This window comes from Vulpes vulpes, chromosome 5 (genome assembly GCF_048418805.1).
Source record: "Vulpes vulpes isolate BD-2025 chromosome 5, VulVul3, whole genome shotgun sequence".
In the NCBI taxonomy this organism is placed as follows: domain Eukaryota; kingdom Metazoa; phylum Chordata; class Mammalia; order Carnivora; family Canidae; genus Vulpes; species Vulpes vulpes.
The window spans coordinates 76372801-76394961 of NC_132784.1; the positions used below are offsets into that span (position 1 = coordinate 76372801).

General features: G+C 34.8%; 3 protein-coding genes across 3 annotated transcripts; 2 read left to right on the forward strand and 1 right to left on the reverse strand.

Moving 5' to 3' along the window:
• The first annotated feature begins 2311 nt into the window (after positions 1-2311).
• LOC112912014 (olfactory receptor 4P4-like) lies at positions 2312-3295 on the forward strand. Its single transcript, XM_025988741.2, has one exon. It carries the CDS (start codon positions 2312-2314, stop codon positions 3293-3295), a length of 984 nt encoding a protein of 327 aa, XP_025844526.1.
• A 12320-nt stretch (positions 3296-15615) lies between these two features.
• On the forward strand, positions 15616-16557 carry LOC112912013 (olfactory receptor 4P4-like). Its single transcript, XM_025988740.1, has one exon. It carries the CDS (start codon positions 15616-15618, stop codon positions 16555-16557), a length of 942 nt encoding a protein of 313 aa, XP_025844525.1.
• Positions 16558-20101: 3544 nt separating this feature from the next.
• Positions 20102-21040, reverse strand: LOC112912012 (olfactory receptor 4P4-like). The gene has a single exon (XM_025988739.2). It carries the CDS (start codon positions 21038-21040, stop codon positions 20102-20104), a length of 939 nt encoding a protein of 312 aa, XP_025844524.2.
• Positions 21041-22161: the final 1121 nt, after the last annotated feature.

Sequence of the window (22161 nt, forward strand, 5' to 3'; positions counted from 1 at the left end):
TGTTTATTTCACCGCATATGATTAGAAATGGTTTCATTTATGTCCATCCAAATGAACAAGCAATTACTTTAACAATTTACCAAACCAGGGGATCCCTGGGTGGCGCAGCGGTTTGGCGCCTGCCTTTGGCCCAGGGCGCGATCCTGGAGACCCAGGATGGAGTCCCACATCGGGCTCCCGGTGCATGGAGCCTGCTTCTCCCTCTGCCTGTGTCTCTGCCTCTCTCTCTCTCTCTCTCTCTGTGACTATCACAAATAAATGAAAAAATAAATAAATAAAATAAAATAAGAATTTACCAAACCAGTATTTTAAGTATTATTTCTAAAAGACTGTGTATTTACTTATAGGTAAGAAGAAATTTACATAGTGTCATTGGAAGCATGAAACCTAACTTTTTAATCATTCTTTCTAAGTTAATTCTAAATCTTAAAATTGTACCGAAGAAATACATTCACTTGTTTTAAGGCCCCATTGCAAAGGAATTTTATATTTGGTGGGTTCTTAATCTCTAAAAGAGAGTAATGAGGGGAGGATTTAATAATTAATTGATGAGAAATTATAACTATAAGATTCAGTCAGAAGACATATCACAAATTTTAAAGAAAGATGGTAAGTATTGGTGATGCATTTTGAGGTCAAAATTTATAGAAAAAATAATTCAGTCATGTGGTTATCAGTTCTATTATATTTTTATTACCCTGAGGCTTAAACTAAGTTAGCAGAAGCTATAGGTCAACCACAACTAAACTACTCTTTTCACATATCAAATCCTGTAGGTTTAATATAATTGCTAAATGATGAAGAGATTGAAGCTATCCTTATTCATTCTATTTTCTATATACTTTTTTTAGCTTTTTAAACAATTTTATATTTTTTCAGTAATCTGTATGCCCAGCGTGAGGCTCAAATTCACAAGCCCCAAACCAAGATTTACATGCAGTGAGTAAGGCAGCCAAGTGTGCCCTGTATTATCTGTATACATTTAATTAAAATCCCTTCTATTTGGAACTAGGATATTTGGTTAGTGCAGATCTCAAAGTTACCTTCCTGCTCAAAATAATTTTATGATATTAAAATTTCATTTTCTACATGGGAGTCATAGTTACTGGGCATCAATATTGGCAACTTTACTAATTTGGTAACACTAGCACTAAGATTAAAAATCAGCAATTAATACTCCAATGTTAATAAAGCAAAGGTCATTTCTTGATTTGTTTGTTTCTCAACCACTCTGTGGCAAAGTTCTATCAGATTTTCTTATTTTACAAATGAGATAATTTAAATTAAAAAAAAATTGATTTGTATCCAAATTCACACACTGGTATTATTAGTATTGGAACCTGGGTCCCAACTGTTTGTCTTCATATAAACCTTTTCCCATGTGTTTTTTCTTTGAATTATGCAGCATCAAGAGTCTTTAAGGGTTTGGCAAAAGGCATGCATTGAACAAATATTGAAAAGAAAGTCATACTATTATTCAAAGCACTGTGAAGAAATTGACTTGCAAATTATGATACACTGAGTTAGGAACAAAACCACAAAGGTAAAATTGCCTTCTGCTCTTCTTCCTTTTGGATTTAACTATTGCTTTATTCTGTGGTTTGTTTAAATATATGATTTGTATTGATGTGCCTATAAAAATAAACTTTCCATATAAAACATCATCATTTTACTGTCACAAATCACTAAGAAAAAGATAAACAAGCAATTGAAAAATTATTCAAACCAACTCTGGGGTCTCCTATAGAGATTTTTTTTATCTTCTACTTTGTAAATATATATGTTTTATATAAATCTTTAGTTTTATTTTCTATCTCAGTATGTAACTATTTTGAAGAATAGATTCCACTAGTGAGCACTGTCAAGCTTTCCATTTGCTTCTATATCATTTAACAACTTTAATGACTTATACTTGCATCTTTAACAAATTTGAGTTTGTAAGAACCCAGAGAAATATCTCTTTCAAGGACTTTGTTGTATATTCCTTTAGAATTGGAAAATGTTTGGCAGTGAATAGTAATTTTTAGACTTTTAAAAAATTTACTGATTGAATTCACTCATTTTTATTAATGTTAAGATCAAACAAAATGTCCTGAAAGACTGACTTATAGAAATTTCATGAGACTAATCAGAAAAAAAAAAAAAAACATTAAATATCAGATTTTATTTTCTAAAGTTCTGTGATCATATCCATTAAATATGGCTTCAGGATACCAGTTTCATCATCCATATTCTCCATGTGCATGTCTGACATTGACTTGTACATTATGTCTTTTCAGGGGACTGTTACACATTTTTATTGCAGTGGATCATGGAAAATAGGAACAACATCACTGTGTTTATTCTCTTGGGACTGTCTCAAAACAAGAACATTGAAATCCTCTGCTTTGTATTAGTTTTATTTTGCTACCTTGCTATTTGGGTAGGAAATTTGCTCATAATGATTTCTATCATGTGCAGTCAGCTAATTGAGCAACCCATGTATTTCTTCCTTAATTACCTCTCACTCTCTGACCTTTGCTACACGTCAACAGTGACACCTAAACTAATGACTGATTTACTGACAGAAAGGAAGACCATTTCCTACAGTCACTGCATGACACAGCTTTTTATCCTGCACTTTCTTGGAGGTGTTGAGATCTTTATCCTCACAGGGATGGCCTATGACCGCTACGTGGCCATCTGCAAGCCCTTGCACTATACCATCATCATGAGCAGACAAAGATGTAATGCAATTATCACAGCCTGCTGTACGGGGGCATTTATACACTCCGCCAGTCAGTTCCTTCTCACCATCTTCCTCCCGTTCTGTGGCCCCAATGAGCTAGATCACTACTTCTGTGATGTGTATCCTTTACTGAAGCTGGCCTGCACTGACACACGTAAAATTGGTCTCTTGGTAATTGTTAATTCAGGTCTGATCGCTCTGCTGACTTTTGTGATTTTGATGGTGTCCTATTTTCTGATATTATACACCATCATGGCCTACCCTGCAGAGAGCCGCACCAAAGCTCTTTCCACTTGCAGTTCCCATATCACAGTTGTGGTTCTGTTCTTTGTGCCGGTTCTCTTCATTTACATTCGCCCAGCCACAACTTTTCCAGAAGACAAAGTGTTTGCTCTTTTCTACACCATCATTGCTCCTATGTTCAATCCTCTGATCTACACACTGAGAAACATGGAGATGAAGAATGCCTTGAGGAAAGTGTGGTGTCATCATTTATTTTTGGAAGGGAGGGAACTCATATTAAAAGCATTCCAGAATTTCACTTTAGGATTCCACCCTGAGCCCTAAGTTAATAAGAAATGATATATACAAGGAATGTACAGTGATTGCAAAAAGCTAGCTAGCCCCAGATTGGAGCTCAGAATCTTTAGCATTTTCTTAGACTCCCTTCTGATTGGACAATTGTATTATTTTTAAAAAATGTTTTTATTTCATTTTTAATTGAAATATTATTGACATACAATATCCTATTCATTTCAGGTGTACATACAGTGATTCAATATTTTTATTTTTATTTTTTCCTATTTATTTTTTTAAAGATTTTATTTATTTATCCATTAGAGACACAGAGAGAGAGGCAGAGAAAGAGGCAGAGGGAAAGGCAGGCTCCATGCAAGAAGCCCGATGTGGGACTCAATCCAGGCAATCTGGGATCATGCCCTGAAGGCAGACACTCAACCGCTGAGCAATCCAGGCATCCCAATTCAATATTTTTATACATTTTGAAATGATCCCCACAGTACTGTATCTCCCTGAAGAGTATACATGTTGGGCACTCAATGTTGGTGTGACAGACAGTAGCCTCCAAAGATGGTCATAGCAATATTTCCTAAGTAGTCCATATGGAGAGACCATATGTAGAGACTAGATGTAGAATTTATGGCCAACAGCTCATCTGATGTCTGGGTCCACAGCCAATATCAACTGCCAGAGTTATAAGTCAAAATAGTCCCAGATAATTTCAGCTGCAATAAGTCTAATTATCATCTGCTACTATACATAGTTGTTACAATATTATTGATAATTGGACAATTTTTATTTTTTTTCATGTCATTGTTACTCTATTCTCCTCACATACCTGTCCCAAGTCCTCCTTAAATTGATAATTTATTTTGAACATGTAATGAAGTCTTTTCCCACCTCCTCTTGACTTCCACTATCACAAGAGTATGCTCCTATTGACAGAAACTAATAGGAAACCAATTAGTAGATAAGAAATATGGGTAGATTTTACTCCCAACATCTCAAGGCAGAGCATATGAAGGTAGGTTTTTGAGCTGAGGGTACCAGTTACACGAGTATTTGGCATTCATAAACACTCTTCTGTATGATATTTGAACCTGATTAAGAAAGAAGATTATCTTCATCCTTTCACTGAACAAGATGGCTTCTACTAACGTAGTCTCATTCTCTTCCTTCCAGAAGGAAAAGTATCATCCTCAACATTCTAGACAAAGTTAATTTCAATGTTAGTTTCTCTTCTAGTTCAGGTATAATCCTTCCCCAAAAATCTGTAACCCTAAGAACAGAGTGTAAAATTACTCAATATATTGCTACAAGTGTCTTTTTTTCTGTAATTGATATTGAGAATTAGTTAATATTTATACCTTTATTTCTTCCACTGCCTCATCATTCTTGCCTTTCATTTCGGGCTAACTTTTATTATTGGAGTTCACTATCTACTCATGTGAACCAAATCTTCATTCCTGAAATTCTGAATCTTTAATGGTCCTGCCATTTTTTTTAAATTAACTTTTGCTATGTTATGGAAATTTTAAGAGATGTTCTGCATTCCAGATATTGATCATTCATGCTCTACTGTGTCAGACAAATAGATCTGATATTATCAATACCAATTGATCTAGCCCCCTTTTGTCTTTTGGTTTAGTAGAGGCATGACGAGCCCTCTGTATTCAGGTGATAACTTCAATTTCCAGTTCAATAAAACAATTTTTGTGCCCCTTAATGAAAGCAGAACCTCTATAACTGAAACCTAGATGCCAGCTGAGCTGAAAAATGCTGGCACAGGAAGCAAAAATTCTATAAAGGACTTTAGTATAATAATAAAAGAGGTATTTGCATATACATCTTTCTATTCCATAGGATTCTATAACTGTTTATCATGGCTATGGGAGGAATAAAATCTTGGTCAACCATCTTCGAAGTTAAAACTCCAGTTTTTCAAGGTGCTATTTCTCAGTTGGCAACTCTCTTCAGTAAGCCTTTCTTCGTTGTATCTAATCAGTTACTGTAGAGAAATGGTGTATGGATGAGTTTGCTAGGGCTACCATGACAAAATATCACAGACAGGGTGACTTAAACAACAGAAATATATTTTCTGTCAGTTCTGGAGTCTAGAAGTCCAAGGTCAAAGTACTGGCGGGTTTGGTTTCCCCAAAGATCTGTCTCCTTGGCTTAATAGATGGCTGCCTTGTCCATGTGTCCTCACATGGCCTTCTTTCTGTACACACACATTCTTGGTACTTACTCTGTATGTCCAGATTTTTTCTTTTGAAGATACCTGTCACACTGGATTAGGGCCCACCCTAAAGGCCTCATTTTAACTTAATTGCCTCTTTAAAGGCCCTATCTCTAAATATTCATGTGCTGACTTTCTTGGATTTATGTATTCAATACATGAATTTTCAGGAACTCCATTTAGTCTATAACAGAGTATATGGTAGGATCAATGAATTCCTGTGTGTATGTCCACTACCATGGTTCTTTTACTCTGATTACTTGATCAGAATCAGTCCTAAGTGAAATGTCATGATAGTTAATAAGATGTTCCATAAGTCTATGCATTGTGCTGCTCATACAAATATTATAAGCAGGAAAGACAAATCCATATCTGGAATAAATGTCTATTTCTGTGAAGAAAAATTCTGTTTTCTCCATGATGGAAGGTTTTAACTATAATCAACTTGCCACCACAGGACTGAGTACTGTATCTCCCTGAAGAGTGTACATGTTGGGCACTCAATGTTGGTGTGACAGACAGTAGCCTCCAAAGATGGTCATAGCAATATTTCCTAAGTAGTCCATATGGAGAGACCATATGTAGAGACTAGATGTAGAATTTATGGCCAACAGCTCATCTGATGTCTGGGTCCACAGCCAATATCAACTGCCAGAGTTATAAGTCAAAATAGTCCCAGATAATTTCAGCTGCTAGCTAGTGAACACTCCCAGCCTTTGAATTTTCTAGGAGACCCCAGACATCATGGAACATAGACCAGCCATGCTATGTATAAATTTCTGATCCATAGAACCCAAGGACATGATAAATTAGTTGTTTTACACACTAAATTTGGTCATAATAACTACAAACATTTGGTACTCAGTGTTAACAGAAGCCAAATGAAACTTCATGAGGTAAATTTCACATTTTTCACCCCTAACAACAGCCTTCATAGGGTGCTTCCTAAGCCATCTTGACTACTTGATTTTTAAGATTTTTAAAAGATTATTTATTTATTTATTTATTTATTTATTTATTTATTTATTTTAGAAAGAGAGAGTGGGGGAGGGGCAGAGAGAGACAGAGAGAGAGTTTCAGACTCCATGCTGAGAGTGGAGCCCCATGTTAGGGTTGATCTCATGACTCTGAGATCATACAACCTGAGCTAAAACCAAGAGTTAGATGCTTAACTGACTGAGCCACCCGGGTGCCCCACACTATGGCTGCTTTAGGCCTTGACCAATGTGTTAGAACTTGGGTAGCTGAGAAAGGAGGATGGCTGAGATCCATGAAACATATAATCTTGTCTACCACCATTGAGAATTTCCTCTGCAGTATATACCATGTAGTGAGCATTTGTATAACTCCATGAGGTCTATCCATATATTTTGTCCATGTGGTCTGTTCATATATTCACACCTAGTACCCATACATTCGAAATCCCTAAAAACAAGTGAAACCATTAGCAACTGCCATGAATTGGAATAGATCTATGCCTCTAGTTATCTCTTGGTGTGTACAAAGTAGACAGCTAAATCCATTGGTTGAAGATTTGCTGAGAAGATTTTCCTTAACCCCTATCTTTTTTTGAGACTTTTGTATTTGGGGCTTTAATGCCACAACATTCCATTTCAGTTAGTGTCAAAAGGAACTAAATATAAACAGATACAATCATGTATTTCTGCTTTGGCCAACTCCCCATAAAGCTCTGGGTATTGACTGAGAGAAAGGAGATTAAATTTTATCAAAATTTCTCGAGCCTATCAGACCTTAAGAAAATAAGCATCATTTTGCAAGGAAACAACTCAGGTGAAGTTATTAATTCATCTCCAGGCTATGAGAATCTGTTCCTTTCTAGAAAGGTGAAGGAAGTTAATTCTGTTTGTGCAGAGGTTTCAGGGCATTTGGGTGCTCAAAATTCTGATTCAACCCCAAACACCACTATCTTAGATTTCAGTTTCGTTTTTCTTTTTAGGTTTCTGTTGTTTGACATAAAAGACCACAGGGGCTGTGCTTTCTGTTACCTTTATAGCCTTGCCATACCTATGTTCAATCCCATGGCTTCAGTTTCATCAGAGTCTGTGTTTTGGCTTCTGGAGAATGAGCTGCAAGAGAAGACCTCTCATCCTGATGGTGTACCTTAAATTGTGTAGATCAAGTAATAACTACCCTATAGTTTATATTAGGCTTCTGATGCCACCAACAGAAGGCAGACCACTTCATAATCCTTGTAATTTTGTATTGCCCGCACACCATTCAAGCTCCACAATCATTGTAAATCCCAACACATCAATGTTGTTTGTGGAAAATCAGTACCTTTTTTTTGTGTAGAAAATAAGAAAAATTTCTTTCCAACAAAAGGTCAAATTTGCCATCATAGAAGCACTGTAAGAGTTTTCTCTCAAATTACTAACATATATTCTTCCACTTACAAATAATATTTTTTTCTACGGGAAAGAATAACCAGTTCTATGGTTTTCAATGTTATTTAGACTACGATTGCCCTGATACAACCAAATTCCTCACTTCTCTCCTAAGTGGGTCAGCATCCTCATCAAAACCTATGCATCATTTTCAGACATGCTCAGTTTGCCTCAAGTCTTTGCTCAAATAATTCATCCAGACCAGGAAGTCTTTCAGTTATACCTTTCATAATCTACAGTTCATCCTTGAACAATGTGGGGATCAGAGGCACATATAGCTTTTGACTTCCACCTCCCTGTCCAAACTTAACTATTAATAGCCTACTATTGACCAAAAGCCTTACCAATAACATTTAATAGTCGATTAACACATATTTTGCATGTTATACATGTTTTATGTATCATATGCTGTATTCTTACAATAAAATATACTAGTTGTTTGGAAAGTCATAAGGAAGAGAAAATACCTTTATAATACTGTACTATATTTATTGAAAAAACTCTACATATAAATCAACTCACATGGTTCAAGCTCATGTTCTTCTAGGGTCAATGGTGCTATTATGTGCAACTCAAGCTTCACTCATTATACATCCCTTTGTATCTATTTTAACCATGTTTTCCTTTGTATATCTCTTTGTACTTGATTGTGTGGGTTGCAAAAACATATTATTTATTTTAGATATTTAGATTATATATGAAAATAAGAAAATTATTTCTTAAAATAATAAAAAGTAAGAAATAACTTTATTTCTTATTTTCAAAGTTTTATTTAACCCAAATCTCATTGCAGTATTTGTGGGAGGAAGTGTTATAAACTTACACCTACTCCCAGAGTTAAGTCTATGGAAACTGTTTGCCAAGCGGGGGCCAGAGGAGGAAGTAGGGCCATTGGATGTAAAGTGGCACAGAAGAAGTTTGCCACCCACTGTTCAATTAATTTATTCTGCACTAAAGCAGACTTTAAACCTGACGGTAGGCTTCAATGAAATTTTCTAGTTTAAGCTCTGTTGAGACATTATTTCCTGCTGTTCCTTAGAATTTGTTTCAAAATTAAAAGCACATGATTTATGGCCTCTCAATACTGAATAGAAGTGAACTCTTGGTTTGTGCTCAAACTCCTCAGAGTATAAAAAGTTATGAACCATGGCATAACTTTATTTTTAAGGATTAGAAAGGAACTAAGCCATTTTCAGCTGATATTGGCCAACTTTTCTTCTGGGAAATATCTCATCCCATAGACAAAGTGAGGGAGGGTTTGGGGTTATAATCTCCCAGGTAATCTACTTTAAATGACACTTGGAAATTAAACAGAAAAAAAATATATATATATATATATATACACACACACACATTTCCAATGCTGAAACCAATGAATTTACAACTTTGGGTAGAAAAGAAACAAAAGCATTTTTCAACATAAATGCCAATGATGATTTTATTTCCTTTTAGTTTCAAAGATCAGGAGAGAATGCTTTGCTTATGAGGGAAATAGGAAAGTCTTAGAATCAAGACTCACTCACATGGGCTGCTTGGTGTGGTGAAATTCATTATCTTCCACAGCAAAATTAAGCATTTATTTTGACTGTATTGAAAACACCAAACACCACCTTTTACTCAGAGATAATGAAGTTTATCTAATGAGATAATCACCTGGTAAGTAAACATCCAACCAAACTATAGTAAATAAACATGACTTTCAAATTTTTAAAAGCATATATATATAATAAATTTAGTTTTTATCTATAAATATACTTATTTTATAGGTGCTTTCCCTCTTCAAGTTTTGCAAATATTTTATAACATAACTTTACATTTCATTAGTACAATTCAATGATTGATCTTATGTCCCTCAGCAGATGTCAAAATAAAGCAGACTTTTTTTGTTTTTGTTTTTTTTAAAGATTCATTTATTTATTTATTTATTTGTGATAGACATAGAGAGAGAGAGGCAGAGACACAGGAGGAGGGAGAAGCAGGCTCCATGCCTGGAGCCTGACGCTGGACTCGATCCCCGGTCTCCAGGATCCTGCTCTGGGCCAAAGGCAGGCGCCAAACCACTGAGCCACCCAGGGATCCCAGAAACAAACCTTTTTTTTTTTTTTTTTTTGGAATGATTTTGGGAAATTCATGAAGGAAATAATAATAGCATTCATGTTGTCTGTAGGATATATCTGAAAAAGAATTGGTAGATAAATCAATAGAGCAACTTGAATTTTAAGCAGAAGAAAGAAAAGTAAAGAGAAAAGAGGTACAACTTAAATATAACAAAAGGAATACACTAGAGTGGAAATATGTTACTATTCCATGCCCTTTGCTACTCTGTATGTACAGTGAGTGATTAAAAGTATGATTTGTTGTGATTTGGAAAACCTAAATACCAGAGGATCCTACACATCAATGTGGAACAAATCTAATGAGAAGGAATTGGAAAAGAGTAAACAATAAGAAAGAAAGGAAATAGAATTAGTTCAGTCAAGACTGGGGGTACTAGGCACTAGGAGAAAACTTTGAAGCTGTTGGCAGAAATGTAGCTCAACCTTGACTATTTTGGGTGAGACAACTTGGGTACAGAAAGAAATAACAAAAATGGTAATATGCCCCTGGAATAATTCTAAGAATAATTTGAACCTGACAACCAAATTTTTCAGTAGGCAGATAATAAAAAAGAATTAAAATATGCCTAAAATTAGTCTTTAGAACCTATCAGTATTTTTTCCAAATTGTAAAGAGACATGGTTTCTTTTTTGCAAAATAGCAATAATAGAAGAATCATTAGGACCTTTAGGATTCACAGCTGAATACATGTAGAAGGTTTAGAACCACCTGTAGAGTATGGTAAGCACTAAATAATATTAGATATTATCATTATTTCTCTTGTGTCTGTGCAAGACTGCTGATACTAGCAATCTATTTGATATAAATTGTAATAGCTTGAATTTTTATTCATTAACATTTCAGTGCTATTATTTCTATATGGGGTAGCTAATTTATACATAATGATATGAGGAAAAGCAATGTGAAAGAGAAAATAATTAGTGCCTATTGCATACTTTGTATCTGATTATTCAAACTGCACAACTATGGAATATATATATTAGAACCCCCCATGTTGAAAAGGGAGAAAAATTATCAGACAAGTTAATTACCTTACTCCGGACCATATGGCCAGATCATTATCCTGGTCTTTTGTATGAATCCAAAGTTAATCCACTGACCATAATATCAAAGTATCAACAACATGCAGAATACAAGGCACAGCCACTGCCTGATGAGCTACCTTGAACCAATTAAATGAAAATTAATTACCCGGATGTTCAAATTTAATTGTTAGTAATGAGATACATAGAATATTTCAGGGAGGGTTAATGAGATAAAGATTTCCATAGATTGAAAGAGCTAAAAGGTAGACAAGAAGGAGTAGCTTTTTAAATTTTTTATTCAAGTACAGTTAATCTACAATGTTTTATTAGTTTCTGGTGTACAATATAATGATACAATAATGGTATACATTTTTCAGTGCTCATCAAGATAAGTGTATGCTCTAATCCCCTTCCCCTATATCACTCATCCCCCAACTCACTACCCCTCTGGCAATACTCCTTTATTCACTGTATTCAAGTCTGCTTTTGTTTGTTAGTTCTTTTTCCTTTGTTTGTATGGTTTCTTAAATTCCATATATGAGTAATATCATATAGTATTTGCCTTTCTCTAAGTGACTTATTTCACTTAACATTGTACCCTCTAGGTCCTTCCATGGTGTTGTAAATAGCAAGATTATTCTCTTTTATGTCTAAGACTATTCCATTGTGTATACATGTATGTATGTTTGTATGTATATATACACATCTTCTTTATCCATTCATCTATTGATTGAGTCTCTTATGTATCTTGGCTTTTGAGAATAATGGGTCAATAAACATAGGGGTGCAGATATTTGCAAAAGAGTAACTTTTAAGCATGGAGTGACATAGGAAACCAAAATTTTAGAGGTTAATTTAGCATAGTATATTGAATGAACTACAAAAATACAAGAGTTACTAAAACAGAGGTGGAATATCTCTGTCCAACACAAGGGAAGCCTGGGTACTGTTGTGCGCCCCTTTTCAAATGGAAAGTAGAGAGGACTCAGAGCAGGAAGGAGTCTGAAATTTAACTCCAACAGTGCCTTGAAGTATCTATTAGTTGCAAATAAGGATGGGGAAAAGAGTCTATTATCCTTTTATCCTTCAAAAAAGGGATACATTATTTTTGGGATTTTTTTTAAGATTTTTTATTTATTTATGAGAGATGGAGAGAGAGAGAGAGAGAGAGAGAGAGAGAGAGAGAGGCAGAGACACAGGGAGAGGGAGAAGCAAGCTCCATGCAGGGAGCCTGACATGGGACTCAATCCCGGGTCTCCAGGATCATGTCCTGGGCTGAAGGTGGTGCTAAACTGCTGAGCCACCTGGGCTGCCTGATACATTTTTTTTTTTTCAAAATGAAAGAATCAATTAGGATAAGAACTTCAAGCTCTTTAAAAAAATGGTTAAGTTCTCACATTCTAAGGAAAAAGAAAGGTAAAGAGTCCAGGCAAGGGCTGGATCCCATGGCATATGAATTAAGATAGTAAAGTAAATTCAAATTAAAAATAATGATAATAATAAAAAAGCTTAGCCCCTAAACTAGCTCTTTGACTATATATAAAATTGCGATTGAAATATCACTGCTTCAGGGGTACCTGGGTGGCTCAATTGGTTAAGTGTCCAACCCTTGGTTTCACTCACGTCATGATCTCAGGATTGTGGGCTTGAGCTCCGCATTGGGCTCCTTGCTCACTGGTGAGTCTGCTAGAGATTATCCCTCTCCCATTGTGCTTCCCCCATGCTTGCTCTTGTTTCCTCTCTCTGTCTTTCAAATAAATAAATAAATAAATAAATAAATAAATAAATAAATAAATCTTTAAAACATTATCATTGCTCCTATTTAAGAAAGCCTATTATAGTTAATGCTTCCTACAAAAGCATATGGGCTGTACTTGCCAGAATTTTGATAGACTTTGTTGCAAAAATTAACTGAATAAATTAGGAAGTGCCAGTTTTGATTTTTCTATTTGTATTTCATATATTTATTGTGTGGGTATTTGTAAAAATAGAGAGCATTTATAGAATACTTCCATTTTTAAAACTATATTTAGGTAACAGGATTCCATTTTGTTTCTGAAGTTTATTTTGCTTTTCTCATGTCATCACCAAGGGGGTTAGTGCCTTCCATATTTAGTTTTATTTATTTTTAAATTTTTTCTTAAGATTTTATTTATTCATTCATGAGAGACACACAGAGAGGCAGAGACATAGTCAGAGGGAGAAGCAGGCTCCATACAGGGAGCCTTATGTGGGACTTGATCCTGGAACTCCAGGATCAATCCCTGAGCCATAGGCAGATGCTCAACCGCTGAGCCACCCAGGCATCCCCGTATCTAGTTTTAGAGAGTCCATTACACTACCTGGAATGGTGCATGTTACATGGTAGGAACTCAAAAAATGTTTGTTAAATAAAGAAATAAATTATTCATTTCTCTTTCTGCCCTCAAAATCTTTAAAGCCTTATTTCATGCAATTGATTTGAAATTTTGAAAAGCTCCACGAGGTGTAGAGAAGGAAAGCACTATTTTAGTTCACAGATTAGAGAAAGGAAGGCCCGAGAGAAAGTGAAGAAAACTGACTATAGTTATATAGCTCATGAATTTGCCTTTGCACCAGAATTAGTCCTTGTAGCTTTTGATACCAAGCTGTCTCTTTAAATCGCATAAACATGAAATAGGATCTTGTAAATCTAAAATTCAGGGACTTTGGGATGCCTGGGTGGCTCAGTGGTTGAGCCTCTGTCTGCCTTTGGATCAGGGTATGATCCCGAGTCTGGGGATGGAGTCCTGGAAGAAACCTGCTTCTCCCTCTGCCTGTGTCTCTGTCTCTCTCTCTCTCTCATGAATGAATAAATAAAATCTTAAAAAAAAATAAAATGAAATAAAATTCAGTGACTTTAATATTAACAAAGAACATTGTAAATAGTATGAAGATGTTAGAAATGTAAGTTCTAATAAATAGCATGATTGTGAATTCTTTGGGTATCTGATGACACTTTGGAGAATTGTCAAGAAGAAACATTCAACTGAGGGAAACAAGGGAACTGGGAAGTCACCAGATTATTTGCCCATCTTTCCAGTGTGAGATCTAGTTAAGACAGAAGGAGCAACAGAGACACAAGGAGTATCAAGCTATCCTGTTCATTAATTAATGAAATGTTTCTACTTGTATTTTTTTTCCTGTGAGAATCATGTTTTTCTTTAAGAGCTATATGAAAAAAGTATTACAAATTAGCTTAGGTTCTTGGAAAAGATTAAAGATATGCTATTCCTATAGAAACAATTGGCACATTAATTGAAAATGAACATACAGTTTAAAGTAAAGCTCTTTTTGAAAAAGAACTATATATTTTTTCTGATTATAGAAATACTGAGAATTTTGTGATAGCTTGAAAAATAGTCCTTGGGATTTTTTTGAAATTGTCATTATTTCTACAGGAAATAATTCAGTCACCTTTAAAAAATAACAAGGGAGGGATGCCTGGGTGGCTCAGCAGGTGAGCGTCTGCTTTCTGCTCAGGGCGTAATCCCAGGGTCAGAGATCGAGTCCCACATTGGGCTCCTTTTGGGGAGCCTGCTTCCCCCTCTGCCTATGTCTCTGCCTCTCTCTCTCTCTCTACCATTAATAAATAAAATCTTTTAAAAAAAGAGAAAATGGTGAAATTATAATTTCTTAATGCAATCCTTTATTAGAAAAAACAATGATTGAAGTCCAATGTATGTCAGGTGAGTGGCACTCATGTCTATGCATTGTTCTAGTTTAGTCTTGTAGAAAATCTTTCTCTCTCAATATTAAGTATCTAATTATTATTATTGTTTCATACATCTATTTTAGGTCAAAAGAAATATCACAGCCTCTTAGACTTCAGCTGGTATTATATTTTCATTATTGCTTTCTATAATGTTGGTTAATATTAAGAGATTTCAACTAGGTCAGGACTAGGGTGAGGCAAGTGAGTTACTCACCTCATGTGCAAACAACGCAATAATCAAAATAATAAGATTTTTATGCAATATTTAAAATTTAAAATTTAAATTGCAAATTCCATCATAATAATGGAATTTTATTTATTTTTCTAAGTTTTTTTAATACCAGTTAGTTAATATACAGTGTATTATTAGTTTTAGGTGGAGAATTTAGTGATTCAACAGAAAAATGGAATTTTAAACAAAGACAGGATTGTACTTTGTAATTGCACAATTCATCTCATTTACTTGGATTTAAGTCTGGCTATTTCAACCTATCAAGCAGGTGAGCTAGTCCAGGAAAATAAATGCTCCCTCCCTAAGCCTACTTCTGCAACCCCTACATAAGATGACTGCACATCTTTGTTTATGACTTGAACAAGTGTGACTATTAGTAATATTTCTTTTCACTCTACAAAAAAAAAAACCTAATCTATTATATTATATGGTAAGCCTATTTATACAAAGCTTATAATTATTTGAAAATGTGCTGTAGGAAACTGATTAAACAAATAAATTTATTTTTACAACACTTCCTCTAATTCATACCATGTTTAGTTCAGTATTTCTTATGCTGACTTATCTTTTTTTTTTTTTCTTCAGGCAAACCTTTGAGACTTAACTGCATTAAGCCATGGAAAATATTAATAATGTCACTGAATTTGTTCTGTTGGGACTTTCCCAGAATAAGAAAGTTAAAAACTTATGCTTTCTCTTATTCTTATTTTGTTACATAGCTATTTGGATGGGAAACTTGCTCATAATGATTTCTATCACATGCAGTCAGCTAATTGACCAACCCATGTATTTCTTCCTTAATAATCTTGCCCTCTCAGATCTGTGTTATACTTCAACAGTGACACCCAAGCTAGTCACTGACTTGCTGGTAGAAAGTAACATGATTTCTTATACTAACTGTATGGCACAGCTTTTTGTCATGCATTTCTTTGGGGGGATTGAAGTCTTTATCCTCACGGGGATGGCCTATGACCGCTACGTGGCCATCTGCAAGCCCTTGCACTACACCGTCATCATGAACAGAAAGAGATGTTATGCCATAGTCATTGCTAGCTGTACTGGGGCATTTCTGCATTCTTTTGTCCAATGTCTCCTTACCATCACTTTACCTTTCTGTGGCCCCAATGAGATAGATCACTACTTTTGTGATGTGTATCCTTTGCTGAAACTGGCCTGCACAGATACCTACAGAGTTGGGATACTAGTGGTTGCCAATTCTGGCATGATGGGCTTGGTGACCTTTGTGGTCTTGGTTCTATCTTACCTATTGATATTATACACCATCAAGTCTTACCCTGCAGAGAGCCGCACCAAAGCTCTTTCCACCTGCAGCTCCCATATCACAGTTGTGGTTCTGTTCTTTGTGCCTGTTCTCTTCATTTACATTCGCCCAGCCACAACTTTTCCAGAAGACAAAGTGTTTGCTCTTTTCTACACCATCATTGCTCCTATGTTCAACCCTCTGATTTACACATTAAGAAACATGGAGATGAAAAATACCTTGAGGAAAGTGTGGTGCCAGAAACCATGTTTGATTGGGAGGCAAATCATTATATAACCTACTTACGTGATAGTTACTGTACTTGAAAAACCATGAACTTTTTTGTAAGAAAAATAAGCATAGACATTGGTGTCACGGCATTAATAGGATAATTTATCTTGAAGTACTTTCTTCTTTCTTTATTGGTTTCTTATTTAAAATTTCCCCTAGTAATCTGAGCCATCATTTTCTTGTTGAAGTTCTATTACACTCTTCTTTGAAATATTTTTCCTTTGAACTTTATCCACAAGTTGCTAACTGGAGGTGTCCTTTCTAATCTCCTTTTATTTTGGATTCATGAATGAATCTTTAAGTACATAAGCTGCATTCACATTAATCATCCCAGACATAAAGGGTCATCTCTGCGTTCTCATAAAAAAGGAACATCAGAAACTTAGAATCATGTTTTTCACTCAGCTCATGAGTTTCCATATTCACTGCAACAATTTAAAAAGCAAAAATTATTTAAATAGGGTCTAAGCAATAAAAATACTATGTATGAAATAATGGTTCTATAAAAATTGGAAAAGTTTTTCTAAAATGACTTACTTAGATCATTTCAAAATCACAGCATTTTAGTATAGAAATATTTGCTGTAAAATAGTAATGAAAAAGTCGTATTGATGATAAATAGTGTAGCCATATAATTCATTCTCCAAACTGAGCCTTGAGTGTAAAAAGAGGGTCTACAGATAATTGTGCTGACATAACAGACGTAAAATTAGATTGTGTCAGGAGAGTAGGATGTTTGACTACTTTTAAATGTCTGAGAAGTGTGGATGCCCCAGTAGCAAGATTAGTGGCAGACTGTAGGATCTCCACTAACTATTACTGGGAACCAATGTGATTGTAAAAACAAATATAGATGCCAGTCTTGAAACCACTTGGTCTAGAATATGCTTAAATTTATTTTTTCCTTTGCCATCAAAATGAAAACTATTAATTTCCAATTTCTATGAAACTTCTATACATCTGGATATCTATAGATGTCTGTATAACTGGAAAAGCTTTTCAAATAATTGACGTAAATAACAGTTTTGTCTTAATTATTTAGTAAAATTGAACTCACTGGACATCATGAAACTAAAATGATGGAATGGAGAGCGGAATTATATTGCACAATTAGGGGTAGAAGTGAACATAAACCGAATATGTAACTGAATATATAAGTGAAGCTACAAATAAAAGTTCATACCACAGTGTGCAATGAAAAATTTTAGAGAAGTTCAAATAGAAAAATATGATTGGATAATTATCATTATAAGGGGTATGTTTGTAAAGGTATTAAAATTTCAAAAACTATTACTAGATCAGTTGATAACCTTATTGAATATTTAGCAAAATTAGTGTGTAGCCTACATCATGATACATGTCAGTTTGTACTGGTTCATTAAAGGTAACTATTGAAACAGTGAGAAAATTATGAACCAATGTTTATTTTTCACACTTGATTTTGGGTTAAACTCTTAAGTTTATTGCCTAATAAAATGATTTTTTATTTTATATAACTGATATTGCAAAGTAAACTAATAACAGAGATGACAATTAGGATTCAAATGATTTCTCCTAATGCTCAAAATAAAAAATTTGAAGTTGGTAACAGCTGATAATTAAGCATGGAGATGAAAAAAATCTTTCTACTTGAGAGATCCTGGAAAGGCAACTATGCTTTCCTCCTCTTTTTCTTCCTCTGTAAAATGGAAGAAATATTAACTATCTCAAAAGGTAATTGTAAAACTGAAAGGAAATGAGTATTTGTTCTAAGAATGGAAACTGCTTACCATAATTTTTTATTGTTTCTATTATCCCTCATATCTGTACATTAATTTCTGTGAAACATTCAAATTAAAATTCTCAACATATTTTATTTTATACTTTGAAATTTTTATTTTATAAAGATATACATAAGATTCTTGTAGCTTATGACTGTATATGTTAAAATAATATTATAATAAACAAGATTTCAATCGATGCAAGATAATTGTATTTTTTCTTTAAAAGCCCTAAAACTCTAATTTTGAATTAATGATCTAATTATCTGATTTATTTTATAGATGACTAAACTGACATTCAGAGGTTTAGCATTTTTCTAAGCATCAAACAAGTAGTTTGGTAAAGAAAAATAATTTTTATATAAACTGATGGCAAGTGTCAAAGTTTTATTTTAAGCTTGTCAGCAAGAAAGAAAGCTTCATAAAATACAGATCACATATTTCACTCTTGATAGTAACATGTATAAAAGAGTAGAAGATGGAGTCAGGTGAGATTTTCAAACTAGATACAACAGAAAATGTCTTCTTTAAAAACAAAACAAAACAAAACAAAAAAACTCTGAATCCACATAGTTGGATGAGTGAATCCAACTTCTCAAAGATGCACTTCTTTCCATTAAATTCCATTAAACAATGACTTAAATGTGCCATTCAATCCCCCCTCCTCTCACTCTCTTATCTATCTATCATCTATCTATCATCTATCTATCTATCATCTATCTATCTATCTATCTATCTATCTATCTATCTATCATCTATCTATCTATCTATCATCATCATCATCATCATTATCATCATCATCTATCTACTCCATCACTAAATCTACTCTATAGTTAATGTCACATAGCATTTTCAGGTTATCTTAAATTTGAATTTAGGGGAACCCTGGGTTGTTCAGTGGTTTAGCGCATGGCTTTGGCCCAGGGCGTGATCCTGGAGACCCAGTATCGAGTGCTACATCGGGCTCCCTGCATGGAGCCTGCTTCTCCCTCTGCCTGTGTCTCTCTCTCTCTCTCTCTCAATCTCTCTCTCTCTCTCTCTGTGTGTGTGTGTGTGTGTCTCATGAATAAATAAATAAAATCTTTTAAAAAAACTATGAATTTAGATAGTAAATGAAATTTTTTTACTTTGAAAAAATCCTTAATTTTGAAGGATTTATATTTTCTTCCTTTCCACAGGACTGCTAGTTATGGTTTAATGGTTTACTCCTTGATCATATATATTGAATTTCAAACTAGTTAAAATAGCATGAGTTCAGCCGTACTAATCTCTGCTACCCATACACTTTTTGGAGTCTTGTTTGATTGAACCCAGGGTGGAATTTCTTCTTGGCTGTATGAATCCAAAGTATATGGAAGTGGAGAAGTATGTGAAGAAGGATACCTATCAGCATAATGGTGGTGTCTAATGTCCAAGTGGGTCATTAAACCATGAAGGTGATTCCTAAGAGGGATGAAAAACAGAACTATGTGACAAGATGTTTATATATTCATTTAATAAATATTTATTGAGCACCTAATATGCATTATACCCTTTGATGGCTGCTGGGAAATTAGTAGTGAAAAACCTACAGCATGATCAACTACTTTCATGGACCTTAAAACTTAGTGAAGGATAAAAAAAGTGAAGCATATTCAGCAAAGGAATATGAAAGAGAAACCCACCAATGGCAAGCTGATGTTTAAGGTTTAGCCCTTACATATTCTGACTGGTTTTTCCATCGGTAAGGAATCAAAGAAAGGGGATGTGTGATGAGAAGATATCCATTCACATCCAAAGATGAATAGCCTTCAAATCATTGGTTTCCCTTTCCAAAACCATTCAGTGCACCAAACTTTCCTTATGGCATTTTTCATCTCTGTGTTTCTAAGTGTATAGATAAGAGGATTGAGCATGGGGACAATAATTGTGTAGAAGAGTGTAAATACTTTATCCTCTGGTAAAGTTGTGGCAGGCCTAATGTAAACAAAGATGACAGGTGCGAAAAACAGGATCACAACTGTGATGTGGGAGCTGCAAGTGGAAAGTGCCTTGTGGCGGTTCTCTGCAGAATATGCTCTCACATTATATAATATCATAAAGTAGGAGGCCATCAAAACCACAAAGATCACCAGTCCCATCAGGCCGGAATTGGCAATGACTAAGAAACCAATTTTGTGTGTATCAATGCATGCCAGTTTCAACAAAGGATATACATCACAGAAATAGTGATCTATTTCATTGGGTCCACAAAATGGTAAAAAAATTGTAAGAAGAAACAGGCCAAGGGAATGCAGAAACCCCCCTGCACATGATGCTCTGAGAATTGAGTTACATCTTTGCCTATTCATGAGGATGGCATAGTGGAGTGGTTTGCAGATGGCCACATAGCGATCATAGGCCATTCCTGTGATGATGAAGACCTCAACCCCTCCAAAGAAATGTGTAGTAAATAGCTGTGTCATGCAGTTTTTATAGGAAATGACCTTATTCTCTGTCAGTAAGTCTGTCATTAGTTTGGGTGTCACAGTGGAGGTATAGAGGAGGTCTGAGAGGGCAAGGTAATTAAGGAAGAAATACATGGGCTGATTAATTAGCTGACTGCATGTGATAGAAGCCATAATAATCAAATTCCCCAACCAGATAGCTAGATAACAGAGTAAGAAAAATAAAAAGCAGAGGATTTGGACTTTCTTATTCTTAGAAAATCCCAAGAGAATAAATTCAGTAACATTGTTCCTATTTTCCATGATCTGATGCTCCAGAAAGGTATCTGAAATGACAAAAGCAATGAAGCAAATCATTGATGAGAAAAAGGAAATCTACTATTCAATTAAAATGACCTAATGCATGTTTTAAGACATTAGCCGTTTTAATCCATTGAAATCATTCATTTAATAAAATCCTTTCAAATATCTAGTGCCAATATTCTTCCAGGAACTTTGGATATAGTGATGAATTAAACAAAGTCCTAGCTTTTGTGAAATTTAAATTCTTTTGGGAGGAAGCAGTAAATTCTACTCATAAAAAGTAAAAAAAGAGAGCTATCAAATTTTGTTAAGTATTTGTTCAAATACTAAGTTCAAAGTATGCTTATTAATGCAAATAGTGTTAAGTATTAATTCAATTAATATTAAGGAAACATAATGTAGCATCTTAGAATGTAAACTGGAGGTAACCATAGAACTTACCTGAACAGATGGTTTCTAATGAGACCACAAAAATGGTGGAGGGGCATGTGAGTGCTTGGCATATAGTCAATGTTAAATAAGGATTAACTAAAGAAAAAGCTTGAGAGCAAACAGTGTGCTATAGGCTTGAGGGAATAATACAATATTAGAAATAACCATTTGACCATTAATCAGGTAATTCATGATAGAACTAAAGAGGAAATTGTATTTCTAAGTGGACTTGTAATATTTTTAGATTTAAAAAAGAAAATAACTGGGATGCTTGGGTGGCTCAGTGGTTGAGCATCTGCCTTCAGCTCAGGTGGTGATCCCAGGATCCTGGGATCAAGTCCTACATTGGGCTCTTTGAGGGAAGCCTGCTTCTCCCTTTGCCTATGTCTCTGCCTCTCTCTTTCTGTGTCTCTCATGAATCAATAGGTAAAATCTTTAAGAAATAAAAGAAGAAATAACTACAGAAATTACTCCATGAAACTTTTATATTACTTAAGAGTTATTTCTAGCTTAATGTATCTATAGTTCTGCTTTTCCTATTTCTGTCCATTGAGGGATTATAGGAAAACCAACCTTAGTTTTAAAATTTTATTCTTGGGCAGTCCAGGGGGCTCAGCGGTTTAGCGCCGCATTCAGCCAGGGTGTGATCCTGGGGACCTGGAATCGAGTCCCACATCGAGCTCCCTGCA